The 20,172-nt window shown below is 42.4% G+C and overlaps 1 protein-coding gene across 2 annotated transcripts in view; it reads left to right on the top strand.

The window, feature by feature from the left end:
* The window catches only part of RBM38 (RNA binding motif protein 38), a 36,749-nt gene extending 22,390 nt beyond the window's left edge, over positions 1-14,359 (top strand). For both annotated transcript variants that reach the window (XM_072996821.2, XM_072996822.2), the window contains one exon: positions 12,839-14,359. In XM_072996821.2, coding sequence (XP_072852922.1) covers positions 12,839-13,142 — 304 coding nt within the window. In that variant the 3' untranslated portion in view covers positions 13,143-14,359. The remainder of the gene's footprint in view (positions 1-12,838) is intronic.
* Positions 14,360-20,172: the final 5,813 nt, after the last annotated feature.

The raw sequence follows: 20,172 nt of genomic DNA, 5'->3' as shown, positions 1-20,172 counted from the left end.
TTCAGGCAATCTAAGGCACCTCTGGCAACATTGGGCTCACTGGCTGAAAAACAAACAAACCACAAAGCCATATTCCTGAGTTTGCAATAGAATCGACATAAAGTGTGCCTACACTACACATTTAGAGCCATTTGATACCACTTTAACTTGGTAGTACGATACAAAACTCTTTCCTGTGGAATTCTGGGATTTACCGTTTGAGTCAGGAGACAGAATTCTTTACAAAATAGTTCTTATGCCTTCCCTTGAATTGCAAGAGAGATTTCTAACAAGCTCCCCAGACCACCTGTCCCAGAACTCCAGAGGATACAGCTAAGGCACTTAAAATACTATCAAACTACTGTAGTTCTTTAGTGCAGCTAATGCTCATAATGTAACCCAAGCCCACCACTATAAACGTGTACTGCATTACTGATGGATGTTCAGTGGGCATTTTTTCCTCAGCTGTTTTACTTACACAGGCCTTGGAGTCCTCCATCCCACTTCCTAATACATCTCTTGCTCTTTTGGCTACATAACCAATGATAGTTGTAAAATCCTGAACTTTGGAAATGGAAGGGATAATCATGATGCAATATTTGTAGACGGGGAAAGTCAAATTTAACTCATCTGCCTCTTCCTTCCCTGTGGTAATACTGTTTTCTTGTGAAATGTTACAGACAGTATTCTGCTTCCTTTACTGTGTCTTGATGGTATTTTTTTCTCCTATCCTTGTTGCTCAGTTCCCCCACCTCAATGCCACTTCCTGTCTCAGTATATTTATATAATTTTAAAGGTGCCACCAACATCAGAGTTTACAGTGGGAGACTGACAGTAGTGTGGTAGCTATCTTTCAAGGGAGTTTTGTTTGCAATTACAGTGGGGTCTTGACTTAAGAACGGCTTGAGTTAAGAACATTTTGACTTAAGAACCGCTCTCATAGGAAAATATTGACTTGACTTACATACTTAGATTTGAGTTAAGAACTGAAAAAAACCACGTGGGAGGCAGGGAAAGTGCGAAATTTAAACTTTCAGTTAACTTGTTGGCCAGTGAAAAGGGTGCCTGTCTGCTTCCTCACTCCTCCCAGCGTTTAGAGAGTGGATTGGGAGACAGTCTTCGGACTGCCTGGTACTGTCCTGCCTGGACTGTATTTTCCCTGCCTTCCCTGAACCTTTCTTGACCTAAGAAAAAAAGAAACACCTCTAGTGGTCGAAGGCAGAATAGCAGCTTCCCATTAGTTTCTATGGACGGAAAAGAGCAGATACGGATCAAATGGTTTTCAATGCATTCCTATGGGAAATGCAGATTTGACCTGAGAACTTTTTGACTTGAGAACCGCCTTCCAATACGGATTAAGTTCTCAAGTCAAGACCCCACTGTATTACGTTGTCATGCTAAGGAACTCTGGTCTCCTTAAGGGACATCAGGTTTTCCCATGCCAGTATTTCAAAACCTCCAAACCCTGCATTCCTAGTTCTTCTGCAGGATTTGCTTGTAGGATGCACAGCCACTTAACTTCTGGAGACTGGAAGATTTAAACATGCTTAGCTGCAGATTGGGTTTAAAAACATGTGCCCTTCAGTTGTTGTATATGGAAAAAAAGCTTATCCAGCTTTCACTAACATTTTGCCCTCAAGGTATGGGACTACAAATCCCATCATACCCTGCCAGTTGAGCACTAGCAGTCTTACACATCTGGTGGGCACCAAGTTGGGAAGGTTAAACTTTTAGTTCTCCCACAGTATGGATTATTTTTTTAATACAACATAATCCCCCATCATCCATAGTGGTTGGGGGGTTCTGTGGGATACGATCCAAAAATTTAACTCTTCCAGGCTGCATTTTTCTTTCTAAAGCTCATAAGGAAAGTCTTCCCTCCTTACCGTATGTTGACTTTGCGCACAGATTGTATCTTAAACTCTGTTGTCAAACCACCTTTTTTGTTTGCATGTCAAGAAAGATTTCTAGTTCTTTTAGCTACCATGTAGTTGCTGTAGTTGCAGGCAAGATGGATCTAGAGATATTTCAGATGGATCCTTATTTGCAAGTCATGCAAGGGGTTTGTCTGAGCTGTAAAAAGGTCTCTCGCTCTTTCTAAATTAGAGACTGTTGGACTGTCATGGCCTCCTTCGCACTTTCCCGCCATTCTTACCCTACTTGTTGTTTTAAAAACAGTTTGTCATCTTGGGAGGGCGTGAAATGTTAAAAGTCTGAGGCAGGGAACATGTTTCTAGCCCTTTGGGTTACAAAGGTAGCCTTGAAGGCCAAATGAAGAAATTGAAAGACTGTTTTAAATCTTGAAATCCAGCCAGATAAAGTGAGAACGTTGTGGATTGTAGGAGCTTTAGTGGCCTCATAGTCTAACCAAAAGTTGGAGATGTATATACTCTTTCTCTCACCCATTTGTGTAGAGAACTGACCTTTTTTTCTTCTTTTGCACCCAAATGCAAGTAATTTTGGCTATAGAGAATGCATTGTATTTCTCTTATGAGGATAGCTGTTGTCATTCTGATTAGACTGGGTTCTTTAATATCCTGCACCAGTGATGGCTAAAAGAAACTTAACAGTGGGATAATAAAAAAGGTAAAGGTTCCCCTTGATAATTTTTGTCCAGTCGTGTCCGACCCTAGGGGGCGGCGCTCATCCCGCTCTTCAAGCCATAGAGCCAGCGTTTGTCCGAAGACAATCTTTCCGTGGTCACATGGCCAGTGTGATTTAGACATGGAACGCTGTTTACCTTCCCACCGAGATGGCACCTATTTATCTACTTGCATTTGCATGCTTTCGAACCGCTAGGTTGGCGGGAGCTGGGACAGGCGACGGGAGCTCACTCCGTCGCGTGGATTCGATCTTAGACTGCTTGGTCTTCTGACCCTGCAGCACAGGCTTCTGCGGTTTAGCCCACAGCGCCACCACGTCCCTCTGGATAATACCAGAGCTAAAATATATTTTATTTAAAAACCAATAGCCTAGCCCTGTCTGTTTCCTCTGAAGTTCCATTGATTTCAATACAATTCGAAAGTACCGTAAAAGGGTTTGAGTACAATTGAAGACTCCAATCCTGTGCACATTTGCCTGAGAATAAACCCTGTTCAACACACTGGGATTTGTGTCTGAATAAACATGCATAACTTAGTGTGCTCAGTAGTGTGATGTAATGGATACAGTGATGGACTGGGTTCAATTCCGGAGACCTGGGTTCAAATCCCTGCTCAGGCCTGGAAATTTACAGGAGTGGCAATGGTAGAACCACTTCTTCAAACATCATAGATCATGAAAAGCCTAGTAGGTTGGCCAGAAGTCAGATGCATTTGGACAGTACATAATATTTACAGATGTACATAGGATTATATTGGAAATCAATTCTTTTTATGTTAGACTTATCTGTAATAAAATGCAGTAGCATTTAAGAAAAGTTGTCTTGTCTGGCTGATACTTGCTGGTCTGAAGCAAGTGAGACATGGAGATATGAAGATTTTTGAAGAAGTGTTGGGAAATATTGACTTTCTGGTTCTTATTAGCTGAATTTGAGTCAGTAGAGCACTTGAGACAGGGAGAAAGGAGGAAATATATATGTCCTGTCCTTTGAAATGGTGGTGGGATTTTTGATTCCCCAGAAATTTTGGCTGGTCAAATCCTCACATACCTTAGGTATCTCTGGATGAAGCTGTTGATGGTCCTCATTAAATATTCTGTCAACCTTTTGAGAGAGAATTGGCTGTACGGTATATGTATATGTTGGCCCTGCTGGGGGATGATTCTTCAAGTGGTCATTTGAATTGTTAGCTGTGCTACTTAGGGATGCTAATTTACCTCATTTTGGGGACTTGGTGTTTTGTTTTAAAGAAAAGCAACAACGATTGAAACATTCCTTTCTAGGAAGCAATTTAATTGCTGTCTTGCCATGTGGGGGAATATTATGATGGAAAAGCTTCCTTCTGTTCTCTCTTAATAGGCCGAGATGCCAGCTGGGCTCATGTTCAGTATGGGGCAGGAATATGGAACTTTTGGCATTCCAAAATGTTTTAGACTACAACTCCCAGAATCTTTTACCATAAACTAAGCTAATTAGGGCTTCTGGGAGTTGAGGTGGGGCCAGGACTTGGATAGGAGACTACGTACAAGGGAATCTTTAGGTAGGATTGAGAAAGACTCCCACCTGAAACCCTGGAGAGCTGTTTGGTGCTGATTCGGGTTGACTGTGCGAGACGCGATGAGCCAGTGGTTTGTCTCAGCATAAGGTACCTTCCTGGGTTCCTAATCCCAAAACACCTAGATTTCTGTATCCATTCTTTAGGAGGTAGGTGGTGAGCACAAATAAACCTTTGCACTGCAGCCAACTTCTATAAATAGGTACCCTGCTAGAAAACCATGTACCATCCCCTCATTCAGTCTAGTGCATCTGTAGGTTTGCCCACTGGGTCATTTTACGAATGGGTTAAAACTGAAACATTAACTGATTTGATTATAAGTGAAAACCAGATCATGTCCTGCTTGTTTCATATGTGTGTCACTTCACATATGTACATCTACATATAAAATTATGTATAATTTACTTATATAGTCTTAGATGGTTTTGCTCTATGTTTTAAGCAGGATTGGTTCTGGCATTGTCTCACATAGTTAGGATAGCATCTTGATCCTGTTTATGAGATATCTCTAAAGTGCCCCATGAAACCTAACCATGAATCTGTCCAAGAAGCATTCGTGTCCCGAATTTTACGTTTGGTCATGTTCTTTTACTTTGGTCTTAGTCTCTGATTAATAATCAGTCCCGCTGTGAAGCAGCTCCTAAGTTGCCATTCACAGGGTGAGTTTGATGTGTCATGACAGTTTGAAGATCACTCAGCAGATGGTTTTTATAATCACATTTCAGATGAAGCTTTCTTCTGGCATGAAGAATTGTAATTTGGTCCTTATTTTGGATTCCTTTATACTTTAAAATTCATGGCAAGCAGTTGTTGTTCTTTGCCATTGTTGCTGATGTGCAAAAATTTATTTATTTATTTTATTTTATTTTATTTATATGACGCCCACTCTACCCAAAGGTCTCTGGGCGGCTTACAACAATTAAAATGTTACAATAGCACCTCTATCCCCCCTTAATAATTACATGTGTAGTTTTACACATCCTATGTTTACTTTTACGAAAATACAGTAACTCTTTTTTTAAATACAAAAGTCAAGCCAGGAAGTAAATTCATCATATTGCAGCTGATTTGTGCTTAATTAATAGAGGAATCAGAATTAAACTTATCTGACGTATATTACTTTTTTAGTGCTTAATAACAAAAATCTCAGTCACCACCTCTTCCTGCTTTCATAAAAAAACCCACTTTGTCACTTACATTAGTTTTCTGTTTCAAAGTTTCAGGCAACCCATCTTTAAAATCAAAACAGATTCTGGATTTGATGCCTACTTTCTTAACATCTGCCACTAAAACCCCATTATTCATCTCAGCTAGAGCCGAGCCCTTGAACCAGTGGGATTTACACACCTGTTGACTTACCACTTAGCACTGGGCCTGCTCTAACTGGAATTAGTAAAGTAATTGGATCTAGACCTAAATGCGGTGGAAGAGGAGAGGAATCTTTTACAACAAGGCTTTGTAATATTTGCTTCATTATGGAAAGAAATGTGTAGTAGCTTGTGTTGGACCTCTGCTTAAAAACCAAATTGAGCGGGCAGCAGATATAAGGAGAGTGAGGGAACTTTGCATTGCAAACGTTGAACTTCCTTTCTCAGCTGTCGTGGTCGTCTTGGCCGGGGCAGGTGATAAGAACAGTGGCAAGTGATGATAGGAACAGCGGTCAAATGTTCCACACCACTAAAATATAGGCAAAGGATGAGAAGATGAAGGAAGGCTCCAGGATGCACAGGGATATAATGCTAATGAACTCATCCTATTTTAAAAATATTTTTGCAGAGGCATTTGAGCAGAAGCAACTGACTTTCATCCTAGCCCCATTCATAAAGGACCTTGCTCTCCCCTTGCCCTCTTAGGATGGTAGGCTAAATAGAACTCTGCCATTTATTACTTAATTAATTCATTTTCTATCATTTATGTCTTTATCTGACATACTACACAGGGGTTATTATGAGGGTAAAATGTAGAGGAGGAGAAGCATATAAAACCCATGGAAAGAAAAGAAGAATGGAAATGTTAATAACAATTAAAGTGGAATAACAATAGCAGCAAGTATAGACAGACGAGGTACAACATCAACCCCTTAAATCCAGGGCAAAAGCTTTCAAGAACCAGGGACTATTTTGTTCTACTTTCGCCCTTGGAAATAAGCGTGCAGTGGAGAGACATTTACACTCCGACCAACCCCCAAAAAGCAAAGGATGCTATTTATATACTGCCCACGGCACTCTTGGGGAAGTTTACAGCTTAATTAAGGAGGCTACACATCCCCAATTCCCCGAGTGAGCTGGGTAGTCAGTTTACTAAATTTGAAAGGATGGAAGGCTGAGTCAATCTTTAAGTTGGCTACCTCTGAGCCCGTTGGGACGGAACTCAAGTCGTGAGCAGAATCTTGACCACAGTACTGTAGTGTAGCTAACAGCACCACATGGCACCAAAAGCATGCATGATTATTATTATTATTGCCCCTGCAATGCAAGGCACACATCTCATACTTCTCCATTACAGACTGTCAGAGGCCTTAAGCGCACGTGCGTGTACTCTCTCTCTCTCTCTCTCTCTCTCTCTCTCTCTCTTTTTCAAAGACCTACTGGTCACTTACCACTTTTGGTTTTCAGCTGTCTCTAGAAGTGATGGGTGTATACTGCAGCTCATTTGGCCCCAGAGCCTTGCACAAGGAATGCAAGTTGCATTTGAGGGGCAACAACATTTGGGAGACTGTTTTAAGAGGTGAGAGTGCATTTGCTCCCGTCCGTCTTAAATATATCTTATGTTGCTGAAAGGAAAGAGCAATTAATGGTTCTATACATTATTAAATATGTTACGTGTTGAATTCTTCTACGGTTTTTTTTTTTTATGGGAGCACTCATTTTAAGATTAGATTTTAAAAATTATAAAATACAAAAATGCGGAAAGATCTTAAAATTGCTGTTTTCATGTAATTTTAACAAGTAATCAGGAAGCATTACTTATTACATTGTGGTTGGATGAGGTCTAGGGGTTCACGGGTCAATGTTTAAAGGCCCACATGGGTTGAGCCACCCATGAAAATGCAAGAATAATGGAAAAAATTGAAACAGGTAGTGGCTGGAAAACTATAGTATGGTTTTTGTTTTGTTTTGTTTTTTGTTTGTTTGTTTGTTTGTTTTTGCTGGTGTTTGGAAGGTTTACTGCAAATCTGCAGCTGATGGGGGATTACAGAAGTTTAAAAAACAAAGAGGTTTTGCCTCTCTCCCCTTTTGAATAAAATAGTGTATGAGCAATGGCATTGTGCTTACAGGCCAAAAACCATGACCAGCAAATGCACCTCTAAAATGTTGTCAGATAATATAAAAACAAATAGAATTGCTAGCTGGACAGAAAAGATAGCTGACAGGAAAAAAAAATTGATTCATGTGAAATGTGGTGCTAAAGACCTTTGTGGACAAAGAGAAAGAAGTGGGTCCTAGACTAAATCAACCCTCAACTATCTCAGCAAAAAAATGTTGAAACTGGTGCTATGCTGCTTTGGGCACATCATGAGACGTTAGGATCCTGAGCTATCCAGCAGTTTAGTTACATTCCCCATACACTCAATAGGTCTTGAAATGTAACTTTGACACATCTTTGTTGTCCAAAACAGTAACAGGAGACCTGCTTAGGTGTTATTTAACTATTCTCAAACTCGGCTGAACAGTCTGTTTTCAAAACATATGTAATGAAGGGCAATATGGCGAAAAAGCATGTAAAATGACTCCTAGATGAAGCAATCTTAAACTTGGTGCTGTGTGCAGGGAATCTTTGGCCCTCCTGATGAGTTCAGTTTCAGCTCCCAGAAATTCCAGCCAGCCTGGCCAATGGTAAGATATTTGGGGGGGGGGGGGGGGCTGGCAGCGAACATTTGGCGCACCAGAGGTTACCCACCTCTGTCTTACATAGTTATTAGTAGCAGGATTTGAAAACACTATTTTTGAAGCAAAGAACCATAGCTTATCTTCTAGAAGCCTGGGGTATCTCTCATACACAGTTCACCATCATGGAAGGAAGAAGAAGAAAAACCCAAGACACCAAAATGGAACCTTAAAGACTAACTGCTATATTTTAATGTGAGCTTTCAGGGTTCAAGCCCACTTCCTCAGACCTAAGAATGGGACTGTACGACTGTCAGATTTATACATGGTCCTATGACCAGGTGGGTGTACAGATAATGGAGGGCCACAATATTTTTGTCTCTTTGTGGTTTTTTTTTTTTTGCCTTTTTTTTTGTTTTTGGTCTGATATATTACTACAGACTAACATGCTCCGTCCTCAAAAACTACATCTTGAAAGAGATTCTCTGTGCTGTGTGAAAGACATGAGAGGATGTTTCTTCAAATGGTACCTTGCACTGAGTGCCATTTAAAAAATGGTTACTGTGTATAATGAGTGCTGCCCATTTTAGTTTTGAAAGCATGTAAAAATGCGAGTAGATAAATAGGTACCACCACGGTGGGAAGGTAATGGCGTTCCGTGTCTAGTTGTGCTGGCCACGTGACCATGGAAACTGTCTACGGACAAACACTGGCTCTACGGCTTGGAAACGGGGATGAGCACCGCCCCTTAGAGTTGGACATGACTGGACATACCTTACCATTCTTAATTGCTCAAGATTTATAATAGATTAATTTACTCAGAGGGATAACACATGCTGACCTCCTAGCCATCACAGAAGGGGGTAGAAGCCCCGATGCTCATAAGGAGGTATTATCTTGTCCATATTCAAAGGGACTTTCCAGAACTACTAAACAAATGGAATATATATCCAACTTGAAAAAAAATTAGAGTTTCTTTGCAACTTACTCTTTGGAGGTTAAAAAAAAAACATTAGTATAGTGTAATGCTCAGTGGCTCGCTGCTATTTGACTGATTTCTGTCTTCCTCGTTCTGCCCTCCTGTCTTTGTCTAGGGTCCAAGATGAACGTATCTCCAGCTGAAACTAGCACAAGTCTCAGCTTGTTCAGGGAGTGGGGAGGGTGTTTGCATGGTAGCTTCAGAGAAATATGAATAGGGAGTGGGCGAGGAGAAGGAAGAGTAAACAGAATAAGCATTTTGTGCTTTGCAGCAAATGCCCTGCGGTAGTTGCCAAAAATGGTGGGAGGAGAGCATTGAGTATTGTGACAATACAGGTTGAAACATGGAGTCGGTAACAACAAGCTGGAATCTCAAATAAACTTGAAAAGCCTTCTGTGATTATATAGCTAGAAGAAACATCACGACCTAACGATGAGACACTGTGATGAGAGGTTTAATGGCCATGCCTCCCAGCCATGCTGAGGTGGACAGGGGATAATGTTTTGACAATAACTCCTGTTTCGTGTGGAAGTCACAGCTAGAAATTACTGCTACGTGTATTATTTGCCAAGATGCACTTCAGTTATTATTTTGGTTCTTGTGAGAATCTGCGTAAACCACAGTAGAAATTAATACACATTGACTGTGTAAAGTGTTCTAAAAACAAAAAACGAAGTGCTGGCCTATTGCCTAAGTGCCTTCCAAAGACATCTTGTATAAGCAATAAGAATCCAGGAATTCACAGTAGGAGTGCGAGCCCTACCATTATGCCTAGTGAGGCAAATCGCCTCCAGTGGCAAATTACTGAAGGACAGCAGCAGCCTACTGTGGCAAATTACTGGAGCAGCAGCAGCCTAGCTGGCTATTCATCAGGCACGTGCGCACGCACACACGCGCACACACACACACACAACTGTCAGAAAAGAGAGCTATATATGCTAGTCAGCCTGTTCCGCTACTTTCAAGGAACCTATTCCATCACTGGTGAAGTAAGAATCGACTAGCAGTCCAGCTGGCTTCTGTACCTCAGATGGGGAGAGATGCCATTTTGTCCTTTGCATTGGGGCTCAGAATATCTTGAGCCTTCTCTGCCCAGTGCCTCATTCTCAACATCATGAGGAACAGGCAGCACTTTCACTGGAGGTGGGAAAAGTAGGAAGCTCCAGAGGGTGGTGCTGGGGGACAGTTGCTCTGTCCCATGGTGTTTATGTCATTGGGTTCCTCAGGGCTCGATGCTGCCGCCCCCCCCCCCCCCCGTGCTGTTCAACATGTACATGGAAATGGAACTGCTGGGAGAGGTCATCAGGAGGTTTGGGCTGAGGAGTCAGCAATATGCTGATGACACTTAGCTCTACCTCTCGTTTCCCACTAATCCAGGTGAGTTGGTTTCTGTGCTGAACTCGTGTCTGGTCCTAATAATGGACTGGATGAGGGTTAATAAACTGAAACTCAATCCAGACAAGACGGAAGTGCTGTTAGTGGGTGCTTTGCTGGACAGGTCGGGGGGCCATTTCCCTGCCCTGAATGGGGTTACACTAACCCTAAGGGACAGGGTCTGCAGCTTGGGGGTCCCCCTGGTCCCCAGTCTAATTCTGGAAGCCCAGGTGGACTCGGTGGCCAGGGGCACCTTCCTTCAGCTGCGGAAATTATACCCTTTACGGCCCTACCTAGACAAGCAGAGTCTCGTGACAATTACACATACCCTGGTAACATCTTGTATAGATTACTACAATGCACTCTACGTGGAACTGCTTTTGAAGACAGTCCGGCGACTGCAACTGGTCCAGAATTGAGCTGCGCAGCTGGTGAGTGGTGGGGCCGCTAGAGAATACATCAAGCCAATTCTATTTAAATTACATTAGCTATCAGTTGCTGCCTGGGCCCAATTCAAAGTGCTTGTTCTGACATATAGAGCCCTAAATGGCTTGGGCCCTGGATACCTGAAGGGCCCTGGATACCTGAAGTACCGCCTCCTTCCATATGAGCCTGCCCGGCAGTTAAGATCTAGCCAGGGGGCTCTTTTGAAAGAGCCATCCCTTAAGGAGGTAAGAGGGATGGCTTGTAGACAAAGGGCCTTTTTGGCAGCTGCCCCCAGACTATGGAACGCCCTCCTGACTGAGATTTGTCTGGCGCCGACGCTGATGACATTTTGGCGCCAGGTCAAAACCTTCCTGTTCCAGAAGGCTTTTAATTGAATTAATATCAACTGTGGGTCCTGATGACAACTTTTAGAGTATATATTTTAATTGTTTTTTAATTGTTTTATCTTTTGTACTGTATTTTAATTGTTGTAAGCAGGCCAGAGACCTTTGGGTAGTGTGAGCTGCATATAAGTTAAATTAAATAAAATAAATAAATAATGGAGCCCATGCTTGCAGAAGGTCCCAGAGCCAACCCGTGGCATCTCTAACCGACCAGATAGGCGGGATATTAAATAAATAAATAAATAAATAAATAAATAAATAAATAAATAAATAAGTCTAAAAAAGAGTCAGCCACATTTCACACCCTGAGGGAAGAATCCATCTCAGGGTGGCCATTTTCAGCATTTTCTACATGATCATTAATACAGAAGGGCAACCAGACCAGGTTCCTGAATCATTTTCCATCCTCTTCAGCAAGGCAGAGATAAATGTTATGATGCATCTTAGGCTTTGTGAGTGACTAGGCACCTAATAGCACATGAAGTTTGACACACTCAGCGTGATGCGATATTTTTTAAAAAAGTCTCAGTAAGCAGGGAATTTGGGGGGAGGACATTCCTTTTTTCGAATTAAGGCCCAAGAGATGAGATAAGCTCATACCATAATCTTGGCAAAAGTCACACAAAAATACTAGGATGAGTCACAGATAACGCCAGTTCTTGGATTAGGCAGGCTCCTTGGAGGTACAGTTCTGAGGCATCATGAAAAGGCAAAAAAAGTTAAATCTTTTTATTATTTGGGTAGGGAGGGCAGACAAAGAGGTCCTTGTGGATTTTCTTGGGTGCCAAAATTACTTGGTTGGCTTAGCAATGAAGTGTATGGTGATAACTCAACACTTTTTCAATGGGTCCACTACAAGGTTCCCGCCAAGCTGGGCATGTGCATGATTCTGCTTCCCTCCGCGCAGCTGTCTTCCTCGTTCACACAGCAGTCACGTTAGTCTGGTTGCAACGGAACCGAGCGCCCAGGAGGGCAGAGTCGCATGCATGAAGAGGTGGAGTTGAGAGAGAGAGAAAGAGAGGTGGAGACCCACCCAGCAGGGCTGAAAATTAGAGAGTATGTGGTCCATTACCAATAAGAAACCAGTAGGCAATGTGTATGGTTAGGGACCTATTGAAGAAGATAAGAATTTGTTACAAACTCATACTTAGAATTTAGATCCTCATCTAGTCAGAGTGGATGGTGTCAGTGTCTTTGTCTTTCTCTCGCCTACAAGTACAAACAGGAAGAATCATAAGGCTCTGAGGAAACCAAGATTTATAGAAATACAAAAAAAAAAAATAGGAGGACGACAACAAAAACAACCCCCTTAGGTCGCTTGGTGAACATAATGCTTACCAACTGCTTGGTAGGAGAGAAAGGGAATTGAGTATTTTGAAAGAAGCTGGTTGGCTGGAAACTCGAGTGGGAGCACATTCTGACACTTCCTTGCCGTCCCATTTTACTTTTAGGACTAAACCATTCTTCGACTTCTGTGTTTCACCTGTTTTCATTTAATCCTTCCGTATTCTCACTTCCTGTCTTGTGCCTTCCCCACCCCCGCCTACCCCCGCCCCCAAACTGTATCAGGTAATGGAAATAGTTCTTGCAGCGCAGTAAGGGCATGATCCCCCATGTTGCTGTTCTTCCATCTTTTGGTGGTAACAATCTGACCGTATCTCTCTTTGTGTGTGTCTCTGTGTTTTCATTTTACAGGCTCGCACATCACTTTATCTACCCGCAGGCGATTGTCCAGCCCAGTGTGGTCATCCCGACCCCTGTCCAGTCCATCACATCTCCGTACATAGACTACACAACAGCGAGCCAGGCCTATTCGCAGTTCACCGCTGCTGCCTATGACCAGTATCCATACGCCGCCTCTCCTGCTGCTGGTTTCCTGGGATATGGCTACACAGGCGCTGTTCAACAACCGCTCACGGCTGCCAACCCTCCAGTGGCTGCCCCCACCGCCTTTGTGCAGTATCAGCCTACACAGCTGCAACCCGACCGCATGCAGTAGAAGCCGGCAATGGGCTCCCTCACCACCTTCACCGCCCTTACAAAGAAGACTATGATGGAATGGAAAAGTGCGGTGGAAGATCTATTCAGTGACAGAGGAAAACAAACTTTTTTTTCCAAAAAAAATAATAATTTAAAAGAGGCAGTCACAGCGCAATGTTATTAGGAAGAATGCCTATGGATACCTAAGCTATTTATAGTGTTACAGGCAAGGTTTTTTTTTTTTCAAATCCTTGCAAAAGAAAAAAAAGACACTAGTATCAATGAACTTTGGAAAGCTCTCTGGGGCTTTTTAAAATCAAGACACATATTGCTGCAAAGATGAACTAGAAATGAGTTTTTCTCTTAGTGAAAACTGCATGTTTTCACACACCTGTAACAGTCTTATTCCTGTCACTAGTAGTTCTTCTCTCCTTTTACCACTGAAGATGTTCCTTATGCACTGCGCCTCTTCCCCCCCCCTCCGCCCTCCAAGCTCTACAGACTGGTCATTTGCCCTTTCCACAGAAGGTACTCAAAGAATACAGAACCTTCTTCTTCTTTTAAGTGCAAACGCTTTCTCTTTGGGCTTGTAAAAGTTGGTAATACTCAGATGCCTTACAGGAAAAAAAGAACTTATTTTTAATATTTATTATGATCTCTTTATTCACAGGAGCTGTGAATCGCAGATGGAAGAATAGTAATATCTGCCTTGTTTAATTCTCAACTAAATTATTGTGTGTAGGTGGGAAAAGAAGTTGCTAAGTAACTGCTAAATCACTTTCAACATGCAAAAAAGGGAATATTGGCTTTAAGGACCATGGGATATTCCTTTAGTCAACGCACTGTAATTTTTCTTATTGTTAATTGTTACTCTTAAGATTATTTCAAAGTTTTAGGTATATTTTTAAAACAACAAAAAAAGGAAGTTAAAAAAAGAATATTGAACATATTGTCTACTTTGATAGATCTTTTGTCTATAATGCTGCAAAGTCTAGAGAAATTTTACAGTATTTATATAAAAGTGACGCGAGGTCATGGGCTGGTAATGCTTAGGAGAATATGGCAGGCACAGATTAGAGTTGTAAAATGAATGGTGTTTACACACTTGAACAAAAGGATTTGAAACATGACATTTTTAATCCCCATTGGTACAAACTGCTGGTTAAGTAGAAGCCAGTGTAAGTTAAGTGCATTTTTACAAAGAAAAGCAATAAACTATTTTGATTTTTAAAACAACACTGTGTTGTACCTTGGAACCCTGTAAAAGACAGGGAAGTGACGGGGGTTGCCCTGAGTGGTATGTAGCAGATGGACTGTGGCTGTCGTTTAATGTAAAAGCGAAATGTTTGTTATGGAGATGTGGTACAGCTGTGTTGGGTGGGTGGTATTGTGCAGGGGCTCTGAAGAAGGATAATCTCCCAAGGTGGTGAACCTTTGGCCCTCCTGATTGATTGTTTTGGCTCCAACCGGCATGGCCAACAGTAAAGAACTGTGGAATTGTATTCCAAAACATCAGGAGGGCCTGAAGACAACAACAACACTGAATAACATCGTTTTTAAAAATGGAAGACATATGAAGTGCCTCAACAATGAATGAGTGAGTGAGTAAGTGAATGCTGTATAAATATGTGCTCAAACATTTGTAATATTGTATATAATTTGTTTGCTACATTTAAGGTACACAACATTTTGGAATGGTTTACACACAAAAATGGGTTCCCAACAATCTAAGTTTAATTTCTTTTAAAAATGCTTGGGAGAGAAGAAACCAGAAGACAGGGTCAAAGACCAGTAAAACAATCAGTCCTGAATTTAAAAGGTTTTCAAATGTTTGAGACAAATAAAAACGGCATTGCCTGGTCTTGAGACATCGTCTAAATCGACACGGCATGGGAAGTGTGTTCTGGATGAGATGCCACAGCACAGTCCTGGGTCCCCAGTCAACCGAAATGCAGAGAGCCTTCTAGCAAAGATTTCAGCACCCGCGCAGGTTTTTTGGTGGGACGAGGCAGACGTTGAGATATTTCAGTCTGTGGCCCGAATCCATTTGGGATGCAATCTGACATCTGATTATCCAGAGTGACTTCCCACTAAAACAGGGGCTATCTTTTAAGTAAATATGAAGGTTTGCAATGTTAAGGGTACAATCTGAACAGGACCTGAAAATAAACTAGGAAGCCATGTAGAATTACTACTTGGATGGAAAATTTCCCAGAAATGTAACATAACTACTGATCATCCTAACTGTAAGATTCTGGAGGTTGGAGTCAAAACAGCAATTTTTCCTTCTCTGAAATTTGGCACACGTGTTTACTATCAGGCTTCCTATTAAATACCAATTGTTTTAAGAAGTGTTTTGCACCACTGGTTTGGCTTCAGTGAGTTGTGAAGGAATAGGGAACTTATGGATGGATGGAATTGTCAGGAGATCATGACAAACAGTAAGCTTACCCTGAAGTGAAGGGGACAAGGGAGACCATCCTGATCGATGAAAATACATCCTAATGCCCAGCAACCCTCCAAAAGTGCCTCATGGCAAGGGAGAAACTCTCTCTTGCTCAGCAACCATTGATCCACATTGCTCTTGGGTCGCTTCATTTCAACAGCTCTATGGAGACAATCCTCTCAACACAGATCTAAGATGGCAAACATGGTGAGCTTCCATAATGGTGTCTTTTATAGCACATGTTTAATTAGCCATCTCTTCTTTTGCTAACACAGATGTTTGACCAAAATATTTTAGGGTGTATGGGGCACTGCAGCAAAATATTACTTTGTCACCCACCTCTTTCATCTATGTTGTCTTGAGGATAATCAGTTCCTCTTTGCCCCTGTTTTTCCAGTGTTTTTCATCTAAACATTTAGCATTCTTTGTCTACTGGATGTACTCAGGCCTCACTGTATTGTTTTGAGTTCCTTCTACTGTTTGTGTAAACATATACACATGTACACCAAGCTTATTGTTAGCACAACGAACAGCGGCAAACATCTAAGTTAACTTCTAGGTTTAGTCCCTAAAAATCAGAATGGTTAGCAGAGCACACTTCTTCCTTTGGAAGTAAATCACATCCACCCTTACAGGAAAATATGAAAGCTAGTGTTTATTAGATAACTATATTGGCTAGAATCCTACAGGTAAGTCATGGGGTGAATGGCAGCTAAATAACAAAATGTCAGTCATGTCACTTTGTTAACTAGCTGAAATTTGCTACAATGCTTAAGTGATTGCAATTACTCTGGAATACTGAATAGGATTCTGGCCAATGAGATAGGAAAGATAATATGAATCCTAGTTCTGGCTAAAGTGGAGATGTAGGGAGTCACCTCTCGAGAACAAAACCACCACCTCTGTCCTCTACAACAAGAGAAGGTCAAAGGGAAAGGAAGTAACACCTAGTTAGAAGGAAGGTCAACATAGGTCAGAATATAATAAATCTGAGAAGGTCCTTCTCTATATATACTTCTTTCCATGCAAAGCTATGCATTTTCTTCAGTGAAGCTGAATTGTACTCAGTTACCTCCAGCAACCTGTCTAAAGAAAGTCACTCTCAGAATTGAATGTATCTGCACATTTGTAGAAGTACTGTACAGTCCCTTCTTAACTATTCTGTCTCCATTCCGTGATCCGCAGTTCGGTGAGGTACTTACAAGTATCTGTTAGAGAGCTCTCTTGAAATCTTAGCAAATTAGAAATCCCAGAATTCCAGAGAATGGAACCAAGACTGTAGAAGCAGAATCAAACAGCTCTAATTGCATGTTGTGGATAGATGCTCAGTCTGCTGTCATAGAATATGCTGACATGGGACAAACAAATTAAGTCCATGAAAAGTTGACAGCAGATCCTAAAAATCAAAAGTGGTGGAGCTGCATGTCACAAGTTACTTTTTTGGCCATGGAAGGACAATCAAGTTACATTTCAATAGTATTTTAACAAGCAAGGATTAAGTTACTTTATTGGTCTAACGAGTATTTTCTAGTTCGTATCAAAGAGAATATGGATATATTTAAGCATCTTAGAGCCATTTTGACATGCATTTTCCAAATTCCATGTTGTGCTTTTGGTTAATCCTTCCCTCTTCCCAAAAAGCAACAAATGGTAATGAAAAAGGTAATGTTACACAAGTAATGTAATTGGTTGCTTTTTAAACACTATACTGTAATAAGTTCCAATGAGGCCTTACTTGCTAAATGCTATAGAAGTAGCAGGCACAAATAACTTCTGAAAAAGGAACTTTCCCAGTCTTTGTTAATAGTGCTTTAGAGTGCTCTATAGCAATCAAAACAACAGCAGCTGATGGGATAGTTACTTAACACTTTTCTGTCCAGGCATTCTGCTGAAGTGATGGAACTAAGAAATATTTATTATGTTGTAAGCTTTTCTTGAGTAGAACCCTTTCTGCCGGGAAGATGAAGCATGATCGGCAGTTGGCATGGCTACAGAGAAACAAAGTTCACAATTAAGGAGACCAGCAGAATGATAAAATATGAATGTTCTGTCCTGTTTCTAGGAAAATTTCAAATATACTGTATATGGTACAAGAGAAGAACAGGATTCTCACTCAGTAGACTTCTTGTTTGATCCATCTGGGCTCTTTTTACATTTTTACTTTGACACACTGGACAGCTGTGCTCTTTCTAGGCAGGCAGAATCTTTTAAAAAATCCTTGCAAATTAATATTTTGGAGGTGACTCAGAGATGGGAGATGTGGACAAGAGGCTAGGAGTAATAAATCACTAGATTTTTTTGCAATGAAAAGGGTCCTCTTATCAGTCTAAAAACGTCATGACACTCCCTAAACATGTCAGTGAGCCAGGCTCCATTACAGTTTCTTGACACTTGCGTGCATAATGGCAATAAGATGCGCGTCTATAATTCTACATTTCAGATTAGTAGTATGCATTGGATAAAATCATACTTTGTGAAGCACTAACTCTTTATCTATGAGGTGAAATCAGATACTTTGCCTTTATGTAGTCTTGTTTTTCTGGGGCTCGTTAACAAGATGGAATGAAAACAACAACAACAACCCCTAAATTGTTTGAGACTAAGAAATTGATTTCAGTGTGAGCTTTTGTGAGTCTCATGCACTTCTTCAGGCACATGGTAACTCCTTAGCAATATTTTCTGTTAGGGAAAAAAAATCTAAACATAGGGTGGGGAAGGAGGAGCTGTATCTTCTGCCTGACTTTGCATGAAGAGGGGCCTGGTTTCAACAGAGGCACCTTTGAGTAAGAGCTTTCTAGGTGCAGAGTTAGCCTTACCAAGTCACTTGCCGCAGTGATTCCCCACCACCACTTTGCTCAGCAGACCCCTTACATTACGGGCGCTTCTACCTCATCCTTCCCCGGTGAGGCAGCCTGACACCCGAGCTGGTTGAAACAACAGTGTTGCTGCTGCATTTTTCTGGATAGGCAGGGGAACATACCAGTGCTGCTGCTACAGCCTCCTCCTCCTGGGGTTGGGCAGGCAGGTAATGCTGTTGCCCCTACAGGTCCCTTTCATGTGTCCCTGCCCAACCCGATCCTTCAGTAGTCTAACTCAGACAGCTTCATATATACAGAGTCTAGAGATGGGCACAAACCTCGGTTCGGAGGTTCGTGTGAATTCATATGCATGACGCCGCAGGTGTCGTGCATTCCCTTCCGCCACCTCCCTGGCCAACGACCCACTCACCCATTGGAGCGTGCTCCTCTCCTCTTCACATGTTTGACTAGTCCCTGGCGGAAGTATGGGTTTGTCTATCTTGGCTCCTTGTCCGAGTGGGGGATCCAGGGAGGGAATGTGCGGGATCCAGGGAGGCAGGGGAAGGGAATGTGTGGCACCTGTGGGGCTGCGTGTACAAACCAGCACAAACCTCTGAATTGAGATTCATGACCATCTCTAGGTAAAGGTAAAGGTTCCTGTGAGGCTCCCAAAATGGAGGCTATGATAGGAGTGCCGTCGCTCCCGAAGAGCACCCACCATACACAGACATCCCCCCCGCCATCCCCACCGCGACGGGAAGAGAAAGGAGTGGAGACCCCTGATTGGGGAAAGGAATGCATCGGATCCCTTACCCTAAGCAAGGGGGTAGACACTCATGACCTGGAGGAGGTCATGAAGGAGTTAAAAATCACCCAGGAACCGGGACGAGTTCGGGCGGGAAACCGGAGGGAGGAGATTGAGGCGGGTGTAGGAGATATAAGGGAAGGAACGAGGGATATTCCGGGCGGTTGGGAATGGGTGTGGATGGAGGATCCCTGGACCTACAAGTGGGAACAGGTCCGGGTTCCTCATGAAGAAGCGGAGAAGCGCCGGCAGCTAGGCTTGAAACCCCGACCTTCTTATTGGGGGGAAACAGAGGCTAAGGAGTGGAGGAGGAAACTCCGGGAAGAAAGAGAAGCCGTGGCAAGAGAACTTGAGAGAAAAAGGCAATAGCATATCGCCGAACTGAGGAAGCTGGGGAGTTACCCGGTCCTTGGGGTACAGAGGGAGGAGAGGGATCCTCCTGGGATGGCTGGAGTGGTGACGAAGAGACACTACCCTTAATTTCACTGGAAGAAGCTTTGGACCCTGGATTGGGGTCTGTGCCGCTTACAACTGGCCCCTGGAATCCAGAGACGACAAACCCTTTTGTAAATAGTTTGTGGACTCCGTTGAAGCCAAGTCATGCGTTACAAGAATCCCTGAACCCCTTTGTAGGGGGAAACCCAGTTGATGTTAATATGGAAATAAATACAGAACCTTTTGATTTACCGCCAATGCCTCGTCCGTTTATTGGGGAGAAAACAGCCCTTCCAAACGAACCCTCACAGTTCCCCTTGACAATTTTTGTCCAGTCGTTTTCGACTCTAGGGGGGCGGTGCTCATCCCAGTTTCCAAGCCATAGAGCCAGCGTCTTGTCCGAAGACAGTTTTCCGTTGTCATGGGGCCAGTGCGACTTAGACACGGAACGCTGTTACCTTCCCACCGAGGTGGTCCCTATTTATCTACTTGCATTTGCATGCTTTCAAACCGCTAGGTTGGCGAGAGCTGGGACAAGCGACGGGCGCTCACTCCGTCACGTGGA

This window comes from Pogona vitticeps, chromosome 4, assembly GCF_051106095.1.
Source record: "Pogona vitticeps strain Pit_001003342236 chromosome 4, PviZW2.1, whole genome shotgun sequence".
NCBI lineage: Eukaryota > Metazoa > Chordata > Lepidosauria > Squamata > Agamidae > Pogona > Pogona vitticeps.
The sequence above is the reverse complement of the archived record's forward strand: the minus strand, read 5'-3'. Positions and strand labels throughout refer to the sequence as shown.